This window comes from Salmo salar, chromosome 01 (genome assembly GCF_965601325.2).
Source record: "Salmo salar chromosome 01, fSalSal1, whole genome shotgun sequence".
Lineage (NCBI taxonomy): Eukaryota > Metazoa > Chordata > Actinopteri > Salmoniformes > Salmonidae > Salmo > Salmo salar.
The window spans coordinates 146,868,120-146,892,317 of NC_138291.1; the positions used below are offsets into that span (position 1 = coordinate 146,868,120).

At 42.6% G+C, this 24,198-nt stretch overlaps 1 protein-coding gene across 2 annotated transcripts; it reads right to left on the reverse strand.

Moving 5' to 3' along the window:
• Positions 1-514: 514 nt before the first annotated feature.
• Positions 515-4,137, reverse strand: LOC106565196 (protein phosphatase 1 regulatory subunit 3C-B). Of its 2 annotated transcripts, none has more exons than XM_014132062.3 (4): positions 4,030-4,137; positions 3,444-3,643; positions 2,273-2,349; positions 515-2,157 (listed from the first exon to the last, which is right to left on the reverse strand). In XM_014132062.3, exons 3-4 carry the CDS (start codon positions 2,284-2,286, stop codon positions 1,128-1,130), a joined length of 1,044 nt encoding a protein of 347 aa, XP_013987537.3. In that variant the 5' UTR covers positions 2,287-2,349; positions 3,444-3,643; positions 4,030-4,137; the 3' UTR covers positions 515-1,127. The 2 variants fall into 2 exon arrangements, with proteins under 2 accessions (XP_013987537.3, XP_013987529.3); XM_014132054.3 differs by having other exon boundaries at positions 3,352-3,643.
• Between the last annotated feature and the right edge of the window lie 20,061 nt (positions 4,138-24,198).

Sequence of the window (24,198 nt, forward strand, 5' to 3'; positions counted from 1 at the left end):
TAATTTTACCCCGTGTTTTTTGTAATAAATAAAACTTGATTAGTTTTAATCGCTGCTGTTCATCGGCTTTGGACAAAAACCTGTTCCTACTGCATTCCATTCATGAGACAACAGAAAGAATGTGCAAGATTCCATCCACATTTGTCAAAGTAAGCTCATTTGAGTTGCTCATTTTGGTATACATGCTTATAGTAGGGGTTAGCTTAGATGTCTTCTGATAACTAGTATAGGAAACTGGAGGGTGGTATGTTGTGTCTGTTTAACTATCCATGAAGTTTCAGAATGTATTTACTTCACCTTTATTTAACCAGGTAGGCCAGTTGAGAACAAGATCTCATTTACAACTGACCTGGCCAAGATAAAGCAAAGCGACAAAAACAATTACACAAACAAAAAACCTGTATACAGTGTGTGCAAAGGAGGTAAGGCAATAAATAGGCCATAGTGTTGAAGTAATTACAATGTATCATTTGTGTCAATTGCTATGTGCAAGTAGTAGAATGAGAACTTAATGTTATTTTCAAATGTTTAATAAAAACACAAAGCACATTACATTTGTTCAAAGGCCAGTTAAGGTGGCTGAAGTTGGTGTCTGCATGGCAGTTATAAAGAACATCCAGCCTCAGTGGGAGGGCATTGGGTTTGTACAATTAGTGCCCCATATACACCTAAAAACATCTGGACATTTCCCAGAAGCCTAGGTACACTAAAATAATAAGATATTATGATCTTGGCGCTGGGAAACTTAACCACTGAAATTGATTTAAAAAAAAAATGTAATAACAGTAACACAGGACAATATTCTGTAAGAAATACAAAGGTGCAAATCAATTTCACATTAGTTGGGGCCCAGATGAGCCGTGGACGTAAGGGCCACTACAAAGGAACACATTGTAGTCCTAACGTCGACCATCAGATGGGGTCAAGTCAATTTTAAACAGTCAATTCAATGAGTCACTTCCTCAATCAAGATTAAAATCAGGTTTAACATTGCACATTTTCTTAGCAACAGATTGTCCAGCTGGCAAGTTGAGACAGCTACTTAGATCCACACCTGAATCAGAAAAGGCAAAGCTGGCTCGCTCCTGACCAAACTAGGGAGAGTTCACTCTACCAGAAAGTGACAGTTATCCAGTCACCCCGAACTCTGGCTGATGAAGGCTTCTGAGGAGTGGGAGAGTCCAGGGTAAAGGGGGGCTCTTCAGACTGGTTCTTCCACTCCTTGGCCATGAGGGGGGACGTTGGAGGGAGCGGGGAGTGGTGATGCGGCGCTGTACCGGGGCTTTACTATAGCCAGCCCCCTCGGGCTCCACACACACACAGTAGTTCTGTCCCCCGTTGTTGTCCCAACGCAGTATGGTCCCGCTGCCTGGCCGGAACAACACACAGAACTCCAGACGCTCGCTGGGATCCAGGTTTTGGGGGAGGGGGACATCAAAGGCAAACCCGTCAGTCTCAGCACCCCCGTAGCGCTGTTGCAGGTAGGAACAGGGGATGTCCTGGTAGCTTCGCCACGAGTCAAAGGTTACTCGCACGTACACAGCCTTCTCAAAGCTGACATTGCAGACACGCACGGTGCCACTCAGTGATCGCTCAGTCACACTGCAGCTCTCCAGCTGCACCAGGACCTCCTGCAGGCGGGCTTGGAAGGTCTTGAAGTCTGCCATGGGTTGGGGGAAGGCCAGACTTAATCTCCAGAGCTGCTGCTTCCCACCGGCAGGACCCGGCAACAGGCCCTGCGGTCTGACAGGGGAGGAGGAGGTAGAGGAGTCAGCCCTCTGGGCCGTGGAAAAGAAGTTGTCTGGAATATACAGTCGCACTTCAGTGAGAGACAACCCCTTAGTATCAGCAAACACTACACGCTTCTTCTTAGGGCTGGCACTGCTCCTGCGCACACAGCTCTTGGTCTTTGATCGCTCTGGGGAGGAGGAGGAGGAGGAGGAGGATGAAGATGAGGAGTGCAGCGCCGCAGTGTGAAGGCTGGGAGACCGGTAGTCTCTGGTGTGAAGGTGAGGTCTCAGGACCTTCAGAGGGGACACACCTTGTAGGTGACAGAGGGGCAGGCTCTGGCTCAGGCACAGTCGCAGTCGCATGGCAAGGTCCACTGGCATGGCAGACTGCTGGGGTATGGAGTGGCCTCCAAACACATGAAGCACTCTGAGGATGGAAGGAGAAAATTCTGGTTAGAAATGGGGATGCATCCCCCCCCCCAAAACATATCTAACATCAACAAATGTTTTAGGTGAGATCCAAAGGTTTAGTGAACACTTACTGTGTACAGTTCATTCTCAGAATGGACGTTGTATGGAGTGGAGCTAAAAGTTGTTCTAGCAAAGACCAGAATGATATCTGTGAACAAGAAAAACACAAAATGTAATACTCAATCTATAATGATACTGTTAAAACCCTAATGTCATGGACAGACAGAAATAACTGGAATGAGCATCTGACAATTATACAATTTTACATTTGAGATGATTCAAACCCAAACTACACTATGGAAGTTCAGGATGTTGCATACATAAACCAAAGACAAGATGTACATTTAAGAAAATGTTTTCATTAGTAATAATTTACTTTAAAAACAGAAATGTGTAAAATCAGTGAAGGTAACACTAAACACCAGTGACAAATCTACAGACAAGATGCCTAGCTAAAATGGCACCCATAAAAAAAAAAAATCACTTAATCATATGATTTGATACATTATAATTAAAATGTCCTTTCCCCTTACTATAAAACCACTGACACATCTTAAGACCTTGCATGAAATGACCAAATTGCTAGAATGCACACCCACCATGCAATTGAAAAAAAATGGCCCTGCCTCCAATGAACATTTGACCCAGGAAAAAGTCAGGGATGTTGAATTTGTTCAAAGTGGTATTTTTATTTTATTTTTCTATGAAAGCGTATGCTAACACCAGTGATATGGATTTGAGGCAGCTATTCCCTGAAATTATTTTTTACATTAGTAATGGTTTTAAGTAAACAACTAAATAAAGCCAATTATTGCTTCTGTATTACGACAGTTAAAGTGAGACAACTATTTTTAACACTAAATATATATGTCTCTTGAACTCATGACCCCAGAGATTAGCCAATTTAATGCTACTGATCCTGTTCAACGTTAAAAAAAAAATGCAATTTAACTTAAAACACTTCAATTTAAAGAAAAAAACATTGTCAGTCAGACACTTCTTGTGGGACAGGAAAGCCACCGTTTCGTAAAACGACCCAGTTAACGAGCTATAAAAACTAAACACATGGACACACACACACATTTCATACGAAGTAGCCCTAATTTGTGAAAAGATGGCCAAAAAATAAGAATAAGCGTAGGCTACTTACGGAATATTCACTCCAAAACCACTCTGATAAAGTCTATCTGTAATTAGCTTGAAGAACAGAATAAACACGTTGAATAGCTTCGGAAAAATCACCTCCCAGTTGTTTCCATTCTAAACGTTGTTACAGTATCACCTCTTTCGACGGCTCATGTGAATGTTCTCTCAAGACAGCCAAGTGCTATTTAATGAGTTACAACTCGTGAGTCGTGCCCCCAGCAGTTGTGTCTTCACGTGAACCGTGTGGTTTAACCAATCAAATGTCTCCTGTCTCCACCTTCGTCAAACGGAGCCTCCTGTATGAATGAAGTGTGGCATGATCAAATTAATCTAATGTTGCAGACTGGTCTAATAGACATAGTAGGCTAGACGTAACATAGTAGGTTAAATGTAAATCCGAGACAATCAAATTCAATTTGATATGTTATGTTAGGTATGGTTACATAACGTGAACGTTCATTACGTGTAACAAGCATATTGAATCTAATGAAGGACAACTGCAGCATGAGCTAATTAGACATTTTGCAACTACTTACTACTTTTTACTACTTAGTGTGTTAGCTAACCCTTCCCTTAACATTAACCCTAACGTTAGACACCTAGTTAACTTTAGTCACAACAAATTGTAATTTGTAACATATTATATGAAATGGATGATGAACATCAACAAATATATACATACCAATTGAAGTATGACAAATGTACATTTACTATGTAATGTCTATCCATGAGTCCATGTTGCAGCTAGCAGGCAAAAATAAATGCCTGAAAGTAGATCCCCTACATACTGGGGCATTCTTCTTCTTTGGGGTTTAATGGCAGTTGGCATCCAATATGTTGCATTACCACCCCCAACTGGACTATAATATAAACCCATTATACTTTGTGATACAAAATGGAAAAAAGTCACACACATTTTTATTTATTTATTAATGATACAAAAAAAACACAGTTCCAACTAACCCTACACTCATTAAAAATCCACTACCCCATTCCACTACTTTGAACCTATCTGCTCCTGCACCATGCCAATGGCTTGAGAGGACCGGACACCAACACTCAACACACCCTGTAACTCTTCTGAAGTCAAACCTCGTATACCCAAATACTTCTCTGCAGCTGCCTACATCTATTTTTTATGATTAAGTTCCATTTCTGCGGCACAGTTTATAACCATTGCTATGAACGCTAAGAAGCCAACCTTACTGAAGCATATATCACTCGTTGGCCTAGCCCTCTGTGCTGGCACAGATCTGCTAGTCACAGGGATCCTCTCTGGATCCCTCACCCTTGACCCATCCTCCTCTACTTTCATCACTGCCTCAGCATACTTCACCTTCTGCAATACTCTGACTCTGGCCACTTCAACCTGCCTCTCTTACACTGGACACTTCCAATCCCCAGCAACAAGGGCACCCCAACATTTCGCCCACCAAGAAAGGATTTTTTTTGGAGGTCAATGAGAAAGTGTCAAATTTGGTCAGCAAAAAAATGTATGACTTATTTGCTATGTGATGTTTACTTGATCTATTAGACGTTTCATAATGCTTAAATTGTTACGTGTTTACTGATAAAAGTAGGACACGTGATATCTCGGCAACTTTGAGAAAAAACACTTTTGTTTCGAGAAGGCTATGCATATTCATGGTATGAGGCTAGTAGCATAGCATCTCTCTCCATTGAATACAGGCAGTTGATGTCAACAATACTCATCGAATATTAAAAAAGGATTACAATGATTAGATGTATCCACCAATCCAAATAAAGGATAGTCGGGAGCTAGAGAGCCTGCCGTGCTGCTTTGTGAACAATGGCTCCCATTGTTTGGGGCGTAGAGACATGTACACTATATATACAAAAGTATATGGAAACCCCTTCAAATTAGTGGATTTGGCTATTTCAGCCACACCCTTTGCTGACAGGTGTATAAAATCGAGCACGAAGCCATGCAATCTCCATTGACAAACATTGGCAGTAGAATGGCCTCACTGGAGAGCTCAGAGACTTTCAACGTGGCACCATCATAGGATGCCTCCTTTCCAACAAGTAAGTTAGTCAAATTTCTGCCTTGCTAGAAGTGTCCCGGTGAACTGTAAGTGCTGTTCTTGTGAAGTGGAAACATCTAGCAGCAACAACGGTTCAGCCATAAAGTGGTAGGCCACACAAGCTCCTAGAACAGGACTGCCGAGTGCTGAAGCGCGTAGCGTGTAAAATAGCCTGTCCTCGGTTGTAACACCCACTATCGAGTTCCAAACTGCTTCTGGAAGCAACATCAGCACAATAACTGTTTGTCGGGAACTTCATGAAAGGGTTTTCCATGGCCGAGCAGCCGCACACAAGCCTAGGATTATCATGCGCAATGCCAATCTTCTGCTGGGGTGGTGTAACGCTCGCTGCCATTGAACTCTGGAGCAGTAGAAATGTATTCTCTGGAGTGATGAATAACACTTCACCGGATGCCAGAAGAATGCTACCTACCCGAAAACATAGTGCCAACTGTAAAGTTTGGTGGGGGAGGAACAATGGTCTGGGGCTGTTTTTCATGGTTTGGACTAGGCCTTTTAGTTCCAGTGAAGAGAAATCTTAACGCTACAACATACAATGACATTCAAGACGATTCTGTGCCTCCAACCTCATGGCAACAGTTTGGGGAAGGCCCTTCCCTGCTCCAGCATGACAATGCCCCTGCGTACAAAGCAAGATCCAGACAGAAATGGTTTGTCGAGATCGGGGTGGAAGAACATTACTGGCCTGCACAGCACAGCACCCCGACCTCAACCCCATCGAACACCGTTGGGATGAATTCGAATGCGACAGCGAGCCAGGCCTAATCGCCCAACATCAGTGCCCGACTTCACTAATGCTCTTGTAGCTGAATGGAAGCAAGTTCCCACAGCAATGTTCCAACATCTAGCGGAAAGTCTTCCCAGAAGAGTGGAGGCTGTTATAGCAGCAAAGGGGGGGAGCAACTCCATATTAATGCCCATGATTTTGGAATGAGATGTTTCTGTAGAGCACTTTGTGATATTGGCTTATGTAAAAAGGGTGATGTAAAAATGGATTTATAAATACATTTGATTGAAATTTGATTGATGTTCGACGAGCAGGTGTCCAAATACATTTGGTCATGTAGTGTATCTTGTCAGTATATCCATCTTTGTCTAGTATGTTCCAAATACCCAACAACCGGATGTTCCAGTTTTCAGGGAACATGGGAGCAGCTATATGGACACGCCTGGTTCCCAAATTGATGACGTATGTTGCGCAGCTGAGACTCGAGTGGAGTTGAATGGATTCGGTTCAGTCAGTTGTCCTGATAAGCCATGCTCTTCCCAGCTAGCTAGTTTATGCTGGCTAGTTGGCAACAACAGCAGCATGGCGCTGGTTAATTAAAAGGATACTTCACCGCTGGACACTATTTGGGGTGTTTCTCCCTACATAATTCTGATTGATGAGAGGGTGTTTCAGACATAACTATTCCACTATAGCTAATATTTTTATAATTTATTATAAATGTTAGTAGTATATTTTTCTTCTACTGTATATATGTCATACATTACTGATCCTGCATACTGCTGTGTAAACTCGCATAGATTTCCAGAGCAAATAAACCGTCTTGAATACAAGCCATGTCTACTTATATGCTATATTGACAGACTAATCTGTTTTATTAAAACATGTTTACTTGCCAACAAATTAAAGTTTAAATGATACACCAGCTCCCTGCATGATTTGTTTTAGAAGTAAGATTGAAGCTAGTTTATCCAAATACATTTCACAATGACATGATCCAGAAGTTGAAGTCAACACTTCATTGGTTTCTGATGCAGCTGGAATCAGTCACTTCTCAGTACACTTGTAAAATAGATTATATAAAACCCCATAATATACATATGTACAACAGCTAGCAATATCTAATCGTCCCACATCAGTGCCCGACTTCACTAATGCTCTTGTAGTTGAATGGAAGCAAGTCCCCGCAGCAATGTTCCAACATCTAGTGGAAAGCCGTCCTAGAAGAGTGGAGGCTGTTATAACAAAGGGGGGGGGGGGGACCAACTCCATATTAATCCCATGATTTTAGATTGAGATGTTTCTGTACAGCACTTTGTGACATTGGTTGATGTAAAATGGTGATGTAAAAAGGGCTTTATAAATTAATTTGATTGAAATTCCAATTACTGTAGCTAACATAACGACAAGCTTGTGTGAATGACCAGTGCAACGGTGTTGTATCAAAGTGCTTTCCACTATTGCTTCCCAATGGGCAGCAGTTGCACTTGCTTCACCAGGCAGCTGTATCACATGTTCCTGGCAGCCCTAGTTACAGCCTTATTTTAAAATTGATTTAATAGTTTTTTTCCCCCCATCATCAATCTACACACAATACCCCATCATGACAATACAAAAATAGGTTTGTAGAAATGTTTGCTAATTATTAAAAATAAGAACAAATATCACATTTACATAAGTATTCAGACCCTTTACCCAGTAGTTTTTTGAAGCACCTTTGGCAGCGATTACAGCCTTGAGTCTTCTTGGGTATGATGCTACAAGCTACTGGCAGGTTAGATGGAGAGCGTTGCTGCACAGCTATTTTCAGGTCTCTCCAGAGATGTTTGATCAGGTTCAAGTCTGGGCTCTGGCTGGGCCACTCAAGAACATTCAAAGACTTGTCCAGAAGCCACTCCTGCATTGTCTTGGCTGTGTGCTTAGGATCGTTGTCCTGTTGGAAGGTGAACCTTCTACCCCAGTCTGAGGTCCTGAGCAGGTTTTCAACAGATCTCTCTGTACTTTGCTCCGTTCATCTTTCCCTCGATCCTGACTAGTCTCCCAGTCACTTCCACTGTCTGGCCACTCTACCATAAAGGCCTGATTGGTGGACTGCTAACGAGATGGTTGTCCTCTGGAAGGTTCTCCCATCTCCACAGAGGAACTCCAGAGCTCTGTTAGAGTGACCTCGGGTTCTTGGTCACCTCCCTTCTCCCAAGGCCCTTCTCCCCCATTTGCTCAGTTTGGCCGGGCGGCCAGCTCTAGGAAGTATCGGTGGTTCCTAACGTCTTCTGTTTAAGAATGATTGAGGCCATTGTGTTCTTGGGGACCTTCAATGCTGCAGACATTTTATGGTACCCTTCCCCAGATCTGTGCCTCGACACAATCCTGTCTTTGAGCTCTACGGACAATTCCTTCAACCTCATGGCTTGGTATTTACTCTGACATGCACTGTCAACTGTGAAACCTTATTTAGACAGGTGTGTGCCTTTCCAAATCATGTCCAATCAATTTAATTTACCACAGGTGGACTTCAATCAAGTTGTAGAAACATCTCAAGGATGATAAATGGAAATAGGATGCACCTGAGCTTAATTTTGAGTCTCGTAGCAAAGAGTCTCAATACTTATGAGGTATTTCTGTTTTTTGTATGTAATACATTGGCAAACATTTCTAAAAACCTGTTTTCCCTTCATCATTATGGAGTATTGTGTGTAGATTGCTGAGGATGTTTTAGGTTTTTTTAAATCCATTATAGAATAAGGCTGTAATATAACATAATGTGGAAAAGGTGAATGGGTATGAATACTTTCCGAAGGCACTGTTCATCCAGGGTGACTACTAGGATAGAGATGAAGTTATTTATGACAGTTAAAAACTAGTCATATAAAACCTGATGCTTATTAAGAGCTTAACGTTTCTAACAGGGCTTTTGGGTGTGTCTGGGCAATATCTTTGAGGGAGTTGATTGGTTGCATTCAGATTAAACTGGACCTTTTATTTCAACCTTACCTCAGCTGACCTCTCACCCCCAGACATAGAAGCACAGCTGCACTGAAGGTCTCGACGAAGTGACTGGCTGATGCATGCATGTCTACTGCATGGACACTTTCACTGGTGAGCTCACAACTAGTCTATGAGTAAGGTTAGTCTGTTAATCTGTCTATATTATTTATGTTTATCCATCTGTCTGCCGATCCTCCTACTTGTCTGCCTGCATGCCAGCCTCTGAGCCTAATATGCCTTGGGAAAAATGGTTATTGTTCTAGGCTAAGAAAAATGTTTCTCTCCCAATGCAGTATGTTTCAATGATGACGAATAGCTGGGAAGAATAGGAGAAAAGTAGTCTTATCCCACGTATATCCCTAGATAGTTTACTCCGTCTCTGAATATCAGAACTGGTCATTGATTTTAGTTTTTTACATGTATAAATTAACTGTAAATTGCACTGGGATCAAAGAGACTGTTCCCAGAACAAAGCATTGCTGGGTCATTTTATTCAATAGACACAGACAGTAGAGGAGACAGCTGAAACTTTCACCTTCAACCTGAATCAAACAAGCGATACAAAATTAAACTGGGGGCATAAATAATCTCACTAAAGGCTGATAGAGTATCTGCTCTCTGATATCTCAACGTTCAATAGAGAAGTGGAATAGTGTATCAATATGGACAGTGGCAGGTGATACCAGAGGTGATACCAGAGGTGATACCAGATGTGATACTAGAAGTGCCAGATGTATAAAGACAAAGAAAAGACATGTTCTTAAGCGACCATATCTGAAAGTCTGGAACGGATGTTCATGGTCAATTAGCTGGGCACTGGGGATTTACTGCAAATCATGGATAAGGGGAAGATTATTGAGCAATACAAACAAGTTCACTATTTACAGGATGTAGATGCTTGCTAACAGAGATGGCACCATAGGTCCCAGAGCAGTGTGGCAAAGAAAACAATTCTGGGGCTGTTGTTTTTCCTGATCTGGTAACCTAACCAGGTAAAACCTTGGACCTTATACTGTATCATACTGTATGACATGATAAATCTGTTGTAAAAAGTTTGAATATGGGCTATGATGTGACCAGAGTTTTTCTAATCAGGTCACATTGTTAAAAAAACTCCCGGCCTTGAGGAGGATGAAAACCCTGTAAATCTGCAGCAAACTTGTACTTGTTCTTATGAATTATATTTTAAAGAAGGGGACTAGGTGGGTTTCCTTTACACAGAGAAAGCAACATGATTGGACATACAACTCACAAGGCTGAGCTTGCTTTATGCAGTTTTACATCGTGTAGTCCTGCCCTATGCAACTGTAGGCCTAATTAAACATGAGTCTATTGACACACCGGTGCATCAATCTAAGTAACATAATTTAAAAAATCCCCATCGAAATCCATCAAATTAAGCTAGACCTTTTGTTTTCATCGGCTGCGTCTCAATCTATCGCAACTGCCTATGGCGGACTTCTGCATCTGCGGTGGAAGGTGGCCGAGCTACAGCTGTGTTTTTCAGACCCTGAGACATCCCAAAAATTGGTCTTCTCACCATGTAAGGGTCCTGTGTGTAGCTGGTGAAGAGAGTCAGGCGCAGGACAGCAGATATGAGTAATCAACGTACTTTACCCAAAAAGACAAATTTACAAAGTAACATCCCGAGCCCACAAAGACGGACCGAATTACAATAAACAATCACTCACAAACACAACATGGGGAACAGAGGGTTAAATAATAAACAAGTAATTGGTTGAGTGAAGCCAGGTGTGTAAGACAAAGACAGAACAAATGGAAAATGAAAAGTGGATCGGCGGTGGCTAGAAATCCCACTCCACGAGGTACTGAAGGCCCCTTGCCCGACGCCTCGAGTCCAGGATGGCTCGAACAGCATACGCTGGGGCCCCCTCGATGTCCAGAGGGGGCGGAGGAACCTCCCGCAATTCAGCTTCCTGGAGTGGACCAGGCACCACCGGCCTGAGGAGAGACACATGGAACGAGGGATTAATATGATAATCTGGGGGAAGCTGTAACCTGTAGCTTACCTCGTTCAGTCTCCTCAGGACTTTAAATGGCCCCACAAACCGCGGACCCAGCTTCCGGCAGGGCAGGCGGAGGGGCAGGTTTCGGGTTGAGAGTCAGACCCGGCCCCCCAGTGCGAACACCGGGGCTTCGCTGAGGTGGCGGTCGGCGCTCGCTTTTTGCCCCCTCACGGCCCGTTGTAGGTGCACATGGGCGGTGTCCCAGGTCTCCTCCGAGCGCTTAAACCATTCGTCCACCGCAGGAGCTTCGATCTGGCTCTGATGCCAAGGTGCCAGAACCGGCTGATACCCCAGTACGCACTGGAAAGAAGAGAGGTTAGTGGAGGAGTGGTGGAGTGAGTTTTGGGCCATCTCTGCCCAGGGGATGAATGCCGCCCACTCCCCCGGCCGGTCCTGGCAATATGACCACGGAAACGTACCCACATCCTGGTTTACTCCCTCCACCTGCCCGTTACTCTCGGGGTGAAAACCTGAGGTGAGGCTGACCGAAACCCCCAGACGTTCCATGAATGCTCTCCAGACCCTAGACGTGAACTGGGGACCCCGATCAGAAACTATGTCCTCAGTGCCGGAAGACGTGTGTGAACTGGGCCTCCGCAGTCTGTAGGGCCGTAGGGAGACCGGGTAAAGGGAGGAGATGGCAGGACTTAGAAAACCGATCCACAACGACCAGGATCGTGGTGTTGCTCTGTGAGGGAGGAAGATCCATCAGGAAGTCCACCGATAGGTGCGACCACGGCCGTTGTGGAATGGGTAGGGGTTGTAATTTCCCTCTGGACAGGTGCCTGGGAGCCTTGCACTGGGCGCACACCGAGCAGGAGGAAACATAAACCCTCACGTCCTTGGCCAAGGTGGGCCACCAGTACTTCCCACTAAGGCATCACACCATCCGACAGATGCCAGGATGACCAGAGGAGGGTGAAGTATGGACCCAATGGATCAAACGGTCGCAGACAGCAGACGGAACGTACAGGCACCCAGCTGGACACTGGGGGGGAGTGGGCTCTGTGCGTAACACCTGCTCGATGTCCGCGTCCAGCTCCCACACCACCGGTGCCACCAGGCAAGAGGCCGGAAGTATGGGAGTGTGATCCATGGACTGCTCCTCTGTGTCATACATCCGGGACAGTGCGTCTGCCTTAGCGTTCTGGGAACCTGGTCTGTAAGATAGAGTGAAAACAGAACAGGTAAAGAACATAGCCCACCTTGACTGGCAAGGGTTCAGTCTCCTCGCCGCCCGGATGTACTCCAGATTGCGGTGGTCAGTCCAGATGAGAAAAGGGTGTTTAGCCCCCTCAAGCCAATGTCTCCACGCCTTCAGAGCCTTGACAACAGCCAACAGCTCCCGGTCCCCCACATCACAGTTTCGCTCCGCCGGGCTGAGTTTCTTCGAAAAAAAAGCACAGGGGCGGAGCTTTGGTGGTGTGCCCGAGCACTGAGAGAGCACAGCTCCTATCCCAGCCTCGGACGCATCCACCTCCACTATGAACGCCAAAGAGGGATCCGATGAGCCAGCACGGGAGCCGAGGTAAACAGAGCCTTCATGTGACCAAAAGCCCTGTCCGCCTCAGCCGACCACTGCAGTCGCACCGGTCCCCCCTTCAGCAGTGAGGTAATGGGAGCTGCTACCTGACCAAAACCCCAGATAAACCTCCGGTAGTAGTTGGCAAACCCTAGAAACCACTGCACTTCCTTTACCATGGTGGGAGTCGGCCAATTACGCACGGCTGAAATGCGGTCACTCTCCATCTCCACCCCTGATGTGGAAATGCGGTACCCTAGGAAGGAGACAGACTGTTGGAAGAACAGACATTTCTCAGCCTTGACGTACAGGTCATGCTCCAACAGTCGACCAAGCACCCTGTGCACCAGGGACACATGCTCGGCGCGTGTAGCGGAGTATATCAGAATGTCGTCGATATACACCACTATACCCTGCCCGTGCAGGTCCCGGAAAATCTCGTCAACAAAGGCCTGGAAGACTGATGGAGCATTCATCAACCCGTACGGCATGACGAGGTACTCATAATGCCCTGAGGTGGTACTAAATGCCGTCTTCCACTCGTCCCCCTCCCGGATACGCACCAGGTTGTAAGCGCTCCTGAGATCCAATTTTGTGAAGAAGCGCGCCCCGTGCATTGACTCGATCGCACTGGCGATGAGAGGCAGCAGGTAGCTGTACCTCACAGTGATCTGATTGATACCTCGATAGTCAATACATGGGCGCAGACCCCCATCCTTCTTCTTCACAAAAAATAAACTCGAGGAGGCAGGTGAAGTGGAGGGCCGAATGTATCCCTGCCCCAGGGATTCGGAGACATATGTTTCCATAGCCACCGTCTCCTCCTGTGACAGAGGATACACGTGACTCCTGGGAAGTGCTGCGTCTACCAGGAGATTTATCGCACAGTACACCCCGTCGATGAAGTGGTGAATTAGTCGCCCTCTTCTTACAGAAGGCGAGAGCCAAATCGACATATTCTGAGGGGATGCGCACGGCGGAGACCTGGTCTGGACTTTCCACCGGAATGTGACATAGGCCCTGATGAGCCCACATGGTTCTTTCAGTAAATTAGAATTCTCAGATAACAGAATGGACTGTGTCTCTTGAGCCAAATCGATGTTCCACATTTGGTCAAGTTATCCCCATTGATTCGCTTTAACCGGCAAATGCAATTGATTACAAGGCAGTTTTACACTTGAAAATTATTGATTTCTGTGAGCCTATACAACCCTCCACCTCCCCACCACCAGCTATAATAACCTTATAAGGCCCGTCATTGGAAGTCCTTTCTCCCAGCAGGGTGTTGATGCCAGCAGCCCCGCATAGGGCTACCTGCCATCATATCATCTGGCTCCGAGGATCTTCCCTCGGAGACGAGGCCATTGCCTGAACTATTTAATAAAATGTCATATTGCATTCTGTCTCTGCTGTCCATTCAGTTAAACCTGTACTAGATTGGACTAAATTACCACTTATCGACAGAGTGTAAATGTCTGTGTGTTCGTGTGCATGTGTGAGTCATGAGTGTGTGTCTGCATGTGAAAATCACCTCCCAGTTCTTTCCATTCGAAATATTGTTACGGTATCGATCACACCTTTCGACACTCAATGTGAATGATCTCTTTCACAAGACATTTAAGCTCTATTTTAATGAGATGCTACTCGTACCCCTAGCTTTTGATTCTTCATGTGATCCGTGTCGCATAACCAATCAGATGTTTCCAGTCTCCACCCTGGCCAATCAGAGCAACTAGGTGAAACATTTCAAGTCATTAATCAATACTATTACCACACACCCTCTGTTGTGAGCCAATTATTTTATTTAAAAAAAGCAGCATTAGGGAAGACATTATAAACACAACTTCTTTGTTTCTATAAAAATAATTGGAAGTGCTATAGACACAAATTAGATTTATGTTGTCTAGCCAGCAAAAACTGCATTCCCTAATCATGATGTAGCTATGAATCACTTTGTTCCCTCCTACGCCCGTGAAATGGGCTGCAGTGCTTACAGTCAGACGTAATGTACCAGTCAAAAGTTGGGACACACCTACTCATTCAAGGATTTCTCTTTATTTTTACTATTTTCTACATTGTAGAATAATAGTGAAGACATCAAAACTATGAAATAACACATATGGAATCAAAGAGTAACCAAAAAAGTGTTAAATCAAAATATATGTTTAATTTGAGATTCTTCAAAGTAGCCACCCTTTGCCTTGATTACAGCTTTGCACACTCTTGGCATTCTCTCAAACAGCATCATGAGGTAGTCACCTGGAATGCATTTCAATTAACAGGTGTGCCTTGTTAAAAGTTCATTAATGCGTTTGAGTCAATCGGTTGTGTTGTGACAAGGTACGGGTGATATACAGAAGATAGCCCTATTTGGTAAAAGACCAAGTCCATATTATGGCAAGAACAGCTAAAATAACCAAAGAGAAACGACAGTCCATCCTTACTTTAAAACATGAAGGTCAGTCAATGCAGAACATTTCAAGAACTTTTAAAGTTTCTTCAAGTGCAGTCGCAAAAACCATCAAGCATGATGATGAAACTGGCTCTCATGATGACCGCCACGGGAAAGGAAGACTTAGAGTTACCTCTGCTGCATAGGATAAGTTCATTAGAGTTACCAGCCTCAGAAATTGCAGCCCAAATACAGTGCCTTGCGAAAGTATTCGGCCCCCTTGAACTTTTCGACCTTTTGCCACATTTCAGGCTTCAAACATAAAGATATAAAACTGTATTTTTTTGTGAAGAATCAACAACAAGTGGGACACAATCATGAAGTGGAACGAAATTTATTGGATATTTCAAACTTTTTTAACAAATAAAAAACTGAAAAATTGGGCGTGCAAAATTATTCAGCCCCCTTAAAACCTGTTGGGGCTCGGGGGCAGTATTGAGACATTTTGAAAAAAATATGTGCCCATTTTTAACTGCCTCCTACACCAACTCAGAAGCTAGGATATGCATATTATTAACACATTCGGATAGAAAACACTCTGAATTTTCTAAAACAGTTTGAATGGTGTCTGTAAGTATAACAAAACTCATATTGCAGGCAAAAACCTGTGAAAAATAGATTTAAAAAAAAAGTGAATTTTGTGACTGTACTATTTAGTGTCATTGTTTTATAGATACCATAGTGAGAAAGGATTAATTTCGCAACACCTACGGCTTCCACTAGATGTCAACGATCTTTATAAAAGTTGTTTGAAGCGTCTATGATCAACAGAGAGCAAATTAGAATGCAAGGAAGTTGACATGTCATCACTTCATTTTTTTGCGCCTGCGCATAAATCTGAGAAGCGTGAGGTTGTCATTATTGTTTATCTAGACATAGGATAGGTTGTGTGAAAATATTACTGATGTTTAACGTTAAAAATGGACCAAAAGATTAATGCTAAACAACGTTTGACATGTTTGAACGAACGTAAATAGATTATTTACTAGTTTTTTTTTAGCTTTTCGGCGTGATTTTACACCCCCACCACCACGTTTTGTGGGAGCATAATGAACGCTAACTACTTGGTGTTATTTGGACATAAATTATGAACTTTGTCAAAAGAAACCACATTTGTTCCGGACCTGGGATTCCTGGCAGTGCCTTCTGATGGAGATAATCAAAGGTAAGGGGATATTTACAATGTTATTATCGATATTAGATGATGCTAACTGTATAGCATAGCTTATTGTTCTTAGCATAGCACCCCGTTTATTGCAAAATGTGATTTCCCAGTAAAGTTATTTTGAGATCTGGCCATTCGGTAGCAATTACGAGATGATAATATATTATTCTTTGAATGACAATATTATAATTTACCAATGTTTTCGAATAGTAATTTTGTTATGTTCACCGGAAGCATTTCAGAGAAGAAAAAAATCTGAATTTCACGCTACTGTAAAATGCTGTTTTTGGATATAAATATGAACTTTATGGAACAAAAAATGCATGTATTGTATAACATAATGTCCTAGGAGTGTCATCTGATGGAGATTGACAAAGGTTAGTGCATAATTCTAGCTGGTTTCTGCTTTTGGTGACGCCTGACCTTGAATTGAAAATGGATGTTTGTACTTTTGTGGCTATGTACTGTCCTAACATAATCTAACTTTATGCTTTTGCCGTAAAGCCTCTTTGAAAATCGAACAATGTGGTTAGATTAAGGAGATGTTTATCTTTTAAATTGTGTAAAATAGTTGATTGTTTGAGAAATTGAAATTATTAGATTTTTGATGTTTTGAATTTCCAGCCTTGTTAGCAATCCCGACTCGGGGTTCATTGCTAACCTGTAGCCCCAACAGGTTAAGTTAATACTTTGTAGCGCCACCTTTTGCTGCGATTACAGCTGTAAGTCGCTTGGGGTATGTCTCTATCAGTTTTGCACATCGAGAGACTGACATTTTTGCCCATTCCTCCTTGCAAAACAGCTCGAGCTCAGTGAGGTTGGATGGAGAGCGTTTGTGAACAGCAGTTTTCAGTTCTTTCCACAGATTCTCGATTGGATTCAGGTCTGGACTTTGACTTGGCCATTCTAACACCTGGATATGTTTATTTGTGAACCATTCCATTGTAGATTTTGCTTTATGTTTTGGATCATTGTCTTGTTGGAAGACAAATCTCCGTCCCAGTCTCAGGTCTTTTGCAGACTCCATCAGGTTTTCTTCCAGAATGGTCCTGTATTTGGCTCCATCCATCTTCCCATCAATTTTAACCATCTTCCCTGCCCCTGCTGAAGAAAAGCAGGCCCAAACCATGATGCTGCCACCACCATGTTTGACAGTGGGGATGGTGTGTTCAGGGTGATGAGCTGTGTTGCTTTTACGCCAAGCATAACGTTTTGCATTGTTGCCAAAAAGTTCGATTTTGGTTTCATCTGACCAGAGCACCTTCTTCCACATGTTTGGTGTGTCTCCCAGGTGGCTAGTGGCAAACTTTAAACGACACTTTTTATGGATATCTTTAAGAAATGGCTTTCTTCTTGCCACTCTTCCATAAAGGCCAGATTTGTGCAGTATACGACTGATTGTTGTCCTATGGACAGAGTCTCCCACCTCAGCTGTAGATCTCTGCAGTTCATCCAGAGTGATCATGGGCCTTTTGGCTGCATCTCTGATCAGTCTTCTCCTTGTATGAGCTGAAAGTTTAGAGGGACGGCCGGGTCTTCGTAGATTTGCAGTGGTCTGATACTCCTTCCATTTCAATATTATCGCTTGCACAGTGCTCCTTGGGATGTTTAAAGCTTGGGAAATCTTTTTGTATCCAAATCCGGCTTTAAACTTCTCCACAACAGTATCTCGGACCTGCCTGGTGTGTTCCTTGTTCTTCATGATGCTCTCTGCGCTTTAAACGGACCTCTGAGACTATCACAGAGCAGGTGCATTTATACGGAGACTTGATTACACACAGGTGGATTCTATTTATCATCATTAGTCATTTAGGTCAACATTGGATCATTCAGAGATCCTCACTGAACTTCTGGAGAGAGTTTGCTGCACTGAAAGTAAAGGGGCTGAATAATTTAGCACGGCCAATTGTTCAGTTTTTTATTTGTTAAAAAAGTTTGAAATATCCAATAAATTTTGTTCCACTTCATAATTGTGTCCCACTTGTTCTTGATTCTTCACAAAAAATTACAGTTTTATATCTTTATGTTTGAAGCCTGAAATGTGGCAAAAGGTCGAAAAGTTCAAGGGGGCCGAATACTTTCGCAAGGCACTGTAAATGCTTCACAGAGTTCAAGTAACAGACACATCTCAACATCAACTGTTCAGAGGAGACTGTGTGAAACAGGCCTTCATGGTCCAATTTCTGCAAAGAAACCACTACTAAAGGACACCAATAAGAAGAAGAGACTTGCTTGGGTCAAGAAACACGAGCAATAGACATTCTTTCCGTTGGTCTGAGATTTGGTTGAGATTTTTGGTTCAAACCGCTGTGTCGTTGTGAGACGTAGAGTAGTTGAACGGATGATCTCCCTGTGTGTGGTTCCCACCGTGTAACATGGAGGAGGGGGTGTGATGGGCTGGGGGTGCTTTGCTGGTGACACTGTCTGTGATTTATTTAGAGTTCAAGGCACACTTAACCAACATGGATACCACAGCATTCTGCAGTGATAGTCCAACTAAGCGCAAACCAGATGGGATGGCGTATCATTTGTTTTTCAACAGGACAATGACCTAACACACCTCCAAGCTGTCTAAGGGCTATTTGACCAAGAAGGAGAGCGATGGGGTGCTGCATCAGATGACCTGGCCTCCACAATCACCTGACCTCAACCCATTTGAGGTGATTTGGGATGAGTTGGACCGCAGAGTGAAGGAAAAGCAGCCAACAAGTCAAAGGGTGGCTTCTTTGAAGAATATAAAAAATAAAATACATTTTGATTTGTTTAATAATTTTTTGCTTACTACATGATTTCATATGTGTTATTTCCTAGTTTTGAAGTCTACAATGTAGAAAATAGTAAAAAAGAAAGAAAACCCCTTGAATGAGTTGGTGTCCAAACTTTTGACTGGTACTGTGCATTACAGATACATTATAAGGTAATCCTGTACACAGCGTACACATAAATAAAAAGGATTTGTCTAATCCTCTCACTTGGAATGGCTGGAATTCAATTGAATCAGCCATAGCAATGTTTACAGTGTGTTTGTTTACAAACTACTACATTGTTTCTGTTGCCCACGCCCATGTTGCCACTTGCAAGCACATCCTCAAGACAGAGGTAGAGGGACAGACCCATCTATTGACCCAGTCTACCAGGAGATCAGTCTTGGTCATGTGACTGCATGGCTCTGGTTATAGGGTTGCCTACATGGGTAAGCCCTACAGAAATGACCCAGGCTGAACTGTCTTACACAACACAGGATTATAAAATAGGCATAGAAACAAAACCACAATATTATTGAACCGGCACATTGTCATTAGGAATGTATTGTCAGAGTGAACTCAAACCCTGCATTCAGGTTCAGACAAGGATGCATCAGCTTTTTTGCTGTCTGTTTTGTGTTGTCTTTTAAAAAAACGAATCAAGCAGTCTAGGGCAGGTGTTATTAAAAATGGCATTGCCATTTAAACATGATACAATAAAAATGAATGTTTGTGTGAATGATGCCAATTAAGACAATTATACTTTCAGGGTGTCTCCTATGATACAGATGAAGTTATTTATGACAGTTAAAAACGAGTTATGTTGCTAATTAAAAGCATAAAGGTTTTTCACAGGGCTGTTGGGCGTGTCTAGGAAAGGTCTGTTGCATAGATTTTTTTGCAATCAGATTAAATGGGATATTTTATTTCAACCTTTATTTTCTCCCCACAGCCATAGGAGTCTTTCAACAGGGCCTTACCTCAGCTGACCTATCATCCCCAGACATACAAGCACAGCTGTACTAAAGGTCTTGGTGAAGTGACATCATTGGCTTATGCAATGCACGTCTACTGCATGGCCGCTTTCACTGGTAAACTCACACAGTAGTCAATGACTAAGGTTAGTCTGTCAATCTGTCTATAATTTGTATGTTTATTCATCTGTCTGCCGATCCTCCTACTTGTCTGCCTGCATGCCAGCCTCTGAGCCTCATTTGTCCAGAGGAAAACTGGTTATTGTTCCAGGCTAAAACCTTTTTTTTTCTTTTTTTTCTCTCCCAATACAGTGTGTGGTTCAAAGATGACGGATAGCTGGCAAGAATATGAGGAAAGTAGGCGTATCCCTAGTATATCCCTAGATAGTTGACTCCGTCTCTGAATATCAGAACTGGTCATTGATTTTAGTGTTTTACATGTATAAATTAACTGTAAATTGCACTGGGATCAAAGAGACTGTTCCCAGAACAAAGCATTGCTGGGTCATTTTATTCAATAGACACAGACAGTAGAGGAGACAGCTGAAACTTTCACCTTCAACCTGAATCAAACGAGTCACACAAAGTTAAACTGGGGGCCTAAATAATCTTACTAAAGGCTGATAGAGTATCTAATCTCTGATATCCCAACCTTCAATAGAGAAGTGGAATAGTGTATCAATATGGACAGTGGCAGGTGATACCAGAGGTGATACCAGATGTGATACCAGATGTGATACCAGATGTGACACTAGAGGTGCCAGATTCATCACACAGTTCATAATAACAAAGAAAATACATGTCCTTAAACAACCATTCCTGAAAGTCTGGAACTGATGTTCAGGTTTCAATTAGCTGTAAATCAGAGATAAGGGAAAGATTATTATTAGCAATACAAACAAATTCACAATAAATAGGATGTAGATTTTTGCAAATGTGATTGATCACATTGTTAGGGGGTGGTTTTAAACACCACCGCATAAAATAAAACCTAGGTTTGTTATTAAAGAGAAGTGAAAAAAAGGTACCAATAGTAACCACAGCAAAATGAATATGACTTGATCAAAACAGAAGAGCAGGTACAATAATTGCAGTCAGTGATCAAAAGAGAAATTAGGAGGACATGAATAAAGGGAATGTGACATTGGCCCTGAGGAGCCCACATGGTTCTTTCAGTAAATTAGAATTCTCAGATAACAGAATGGACTGTGTCTCTTGAGCCAAAGTGATGTTCCAAATTTGGTCAAGTAATCCCCATTGATTCACTTTAACCGGCAAATGCAATTGATTACAAGGCAGTTTTATATTTGAAAATCATTGATTTCTGTGAGTCCATATACTAAATTACCACTTATTGATAGTGTGTAAATGTGCGTGGGTGTGTGTGTGTGTGTGTGTGTGTGTGTGTGTAGGGATTCTATCTGCAGTTTTAAATAGAACATTCATCATCTCATTCAAGGTCCATGGATGCTGTTTCTTTGCTGTTGTAGTTTTTTTAATGTATATCCATTATGCTTTTCATTTCCTGTTACAAAATTATGTGATTTTGCAGTACGGCTCTCAGCAAGTTGTATTATGGGGGATATTATGTACAGAATGGGGTCTACACTTAAGAGGATTTACAGAAATCGCAATGATTATTTTTTTTTGTTTAGGTGTAATTTAATGTAGCTCCACTTGATGACGCTGAAGCATCAGCTTTGAATATCCTGATAGCAAATGGGACATCTTGTAAACTGTCACGCAGTGGAGTTGGTTCCGTGATGCAGTGTACCCACAAGAAAAAGCATATAACAAATGTTACCTTTCAAAAAAGGAGAGCTTAATTCACTGGACCACTGCCCATGTCTGTATCATGTTCCATCTGGCATCAGACCAGACAGAAAGATAGAAGCCCTTAAAATATTTGCAGTAAAAATGCACCCTTTTACCCTGCCCTGAAAGAAAACCAGCATAGGACCATGTTGCCAAGCACTGGAGTCACTGCTCAGTGTGTGGATTGACACAGCAACCAAGTGCATCTGTCTGTCAGTGTCACTCACTCTCCTCACTCACTGACCATAGCCTTCACATTTCCTGTAGCTATATGCACACATTCATTCTCTCAGAAATCATCTAGGCAATATGTTGTTTACTTACTGGCACTCTCATCCAAAACTCAGTGCCAAGATCCACTGGTTGCCTCCGTCTCAAAAATGAATGATACAGTTTCTGGAATGACTCACAGTTAGCAGCACCTTCATCCTGTTAAAACCAAGCCTAATAAACACCATGAAAAGATGCTGGAACAGAGACAGTAGACTGGGCTCCATGTCAAATGACCTTGCCTGGGAATCGTTGACATCAGGTTCCGCTTGGCTACGACACAATGAGGAAATAAAATACCGTCCTCCCCATTTAAGTTGCCACCAACCTCCTGTGACTGGTTTCTTCCCACAATACCATTGAGGGGATTCGATTAAGCTGGCTTGGGCGCCTGGGTGAGAGGACTTTGCACTGGGTGCAAAGTGATGGCATTTGTTCTGGAACCGGGCTACGAACCGGGTGGCCTCCCCCATGAATTGAGTAGGATTCTGTGTTTTCACATACAAAAGTGATTGCTTTTGATAAAAATGCTTTATCGACATTCCCAATTAAACCTTGTTTGAAAATTAGAACATATATTTTATGGAAAAGAGATGTATGTTTCTGAACGATGCATTATGCTGACTGAAAACCCCAAATACTTTAGTAAGTTGAATTCAAAGTCAATGAAAAGTAATTATTACTTCTAATGTTTAAGCTTTTCCACTCTAGTTGTAATGCACTTTACTTTTATTATTGTCATGTTTATTTTTGCTATTTTATTGGGTATCTTGAAAGGCATTAATAACATGTATTATTATTATTATCATCATTATTATTATTATGAAATACGACTTCCGGCAAAATCCAATATGTCCACCAGCTGATATTTCAGAAATCCCCATAGAAATAATTAGAGGATGCGTCATTATATCTGTCCCATTGTGTCATCTGTGAGCGCATTGGCAGCGCCACTGAGGCCATCCCCATTTTGAAGTAGTACATTTTCTTCTTCTTCTACTTCTATGAGTTGGTAAACAAACTAAAAGGGTGCATACTCCCACCTGGAGTGTGTTGTTTGTACAGGTATAAAGCCAAGGTTAACTGATCCCTCCTGATGACCTGGATGGAATTATGACATCCTTCCTCGACCCATAGGAAGTCCCACCCAAAATGGTGTAGGTCCTTAATGGCGCTGCCCATACTAAAATTGTATTTTGGGCACAAGAGTCCTCCAACTATCTCTATTGAAATCCCAGCCCGAGGGCAACAGTGTATACTGGAACAAAGAGGGGATTTGATTAAGTTGGCCCGTGTTGAACAGGACTATTGCCTGTCACATGACCAGGCGAAGCAGGTGAGGGAGGTGCGCCCTGCTAAAATCGAACAGTAATTTGAGGGTTTAACTGTGTAATGCTGTCATGTTGTAGGCCTACATAGGCTGCTGGTAGTGTACTACTGTACTTGACTGAAATGAGACATTGGATTCAAATAGTATGAGTATTATACTGTAGCAATCCTTGCTGTATGCCATGCTATAATTCCCACCAAGTGGGTTAACCCTATTGGCGCAATGCGTAGGGTGTTTGCTATTAACGCCAGGAAGGCCCGGCTCCAGGATGACACGCCAGAGGATGCATTTTAAATCCATGGGGAGGCACAACTAGTATTGCTTTAGAGCCCTAATAAAATAAGGTAGATTGGTCCTACTGCTGTTCAAATGTGAAGAAAATGGATCTGAAATGTAGGCTGTAAGAGTGGTATAACTTATGTTTTTTTTTATATATATATACTGAACAAAAATATAAACGCAAAATGTAAAGTGTTGGTCCAATGTCTTTTGAGCTTAAATAAACGATCCAAGAAAGTTTCCATACACACAAAAAGCTTATTTCTCTCAAATTATGTGAACAGATTTGTTTACATCCCTGTTAGTGAGCATTTCTCCTTTGCCAAGATAATCCATCCACCTTACAGGTGTGGCATATCAAGAAGCTGATTAAACAGCATGATCATTACACAGGTGCACCTTGTGCTGGGAACAATAAAAGGCCACTTTAAAATGTGCAATGCCACAAATGTTTTTATTTTGTTTATTTTATCTTTATTTAACCAGGTAGGCCAG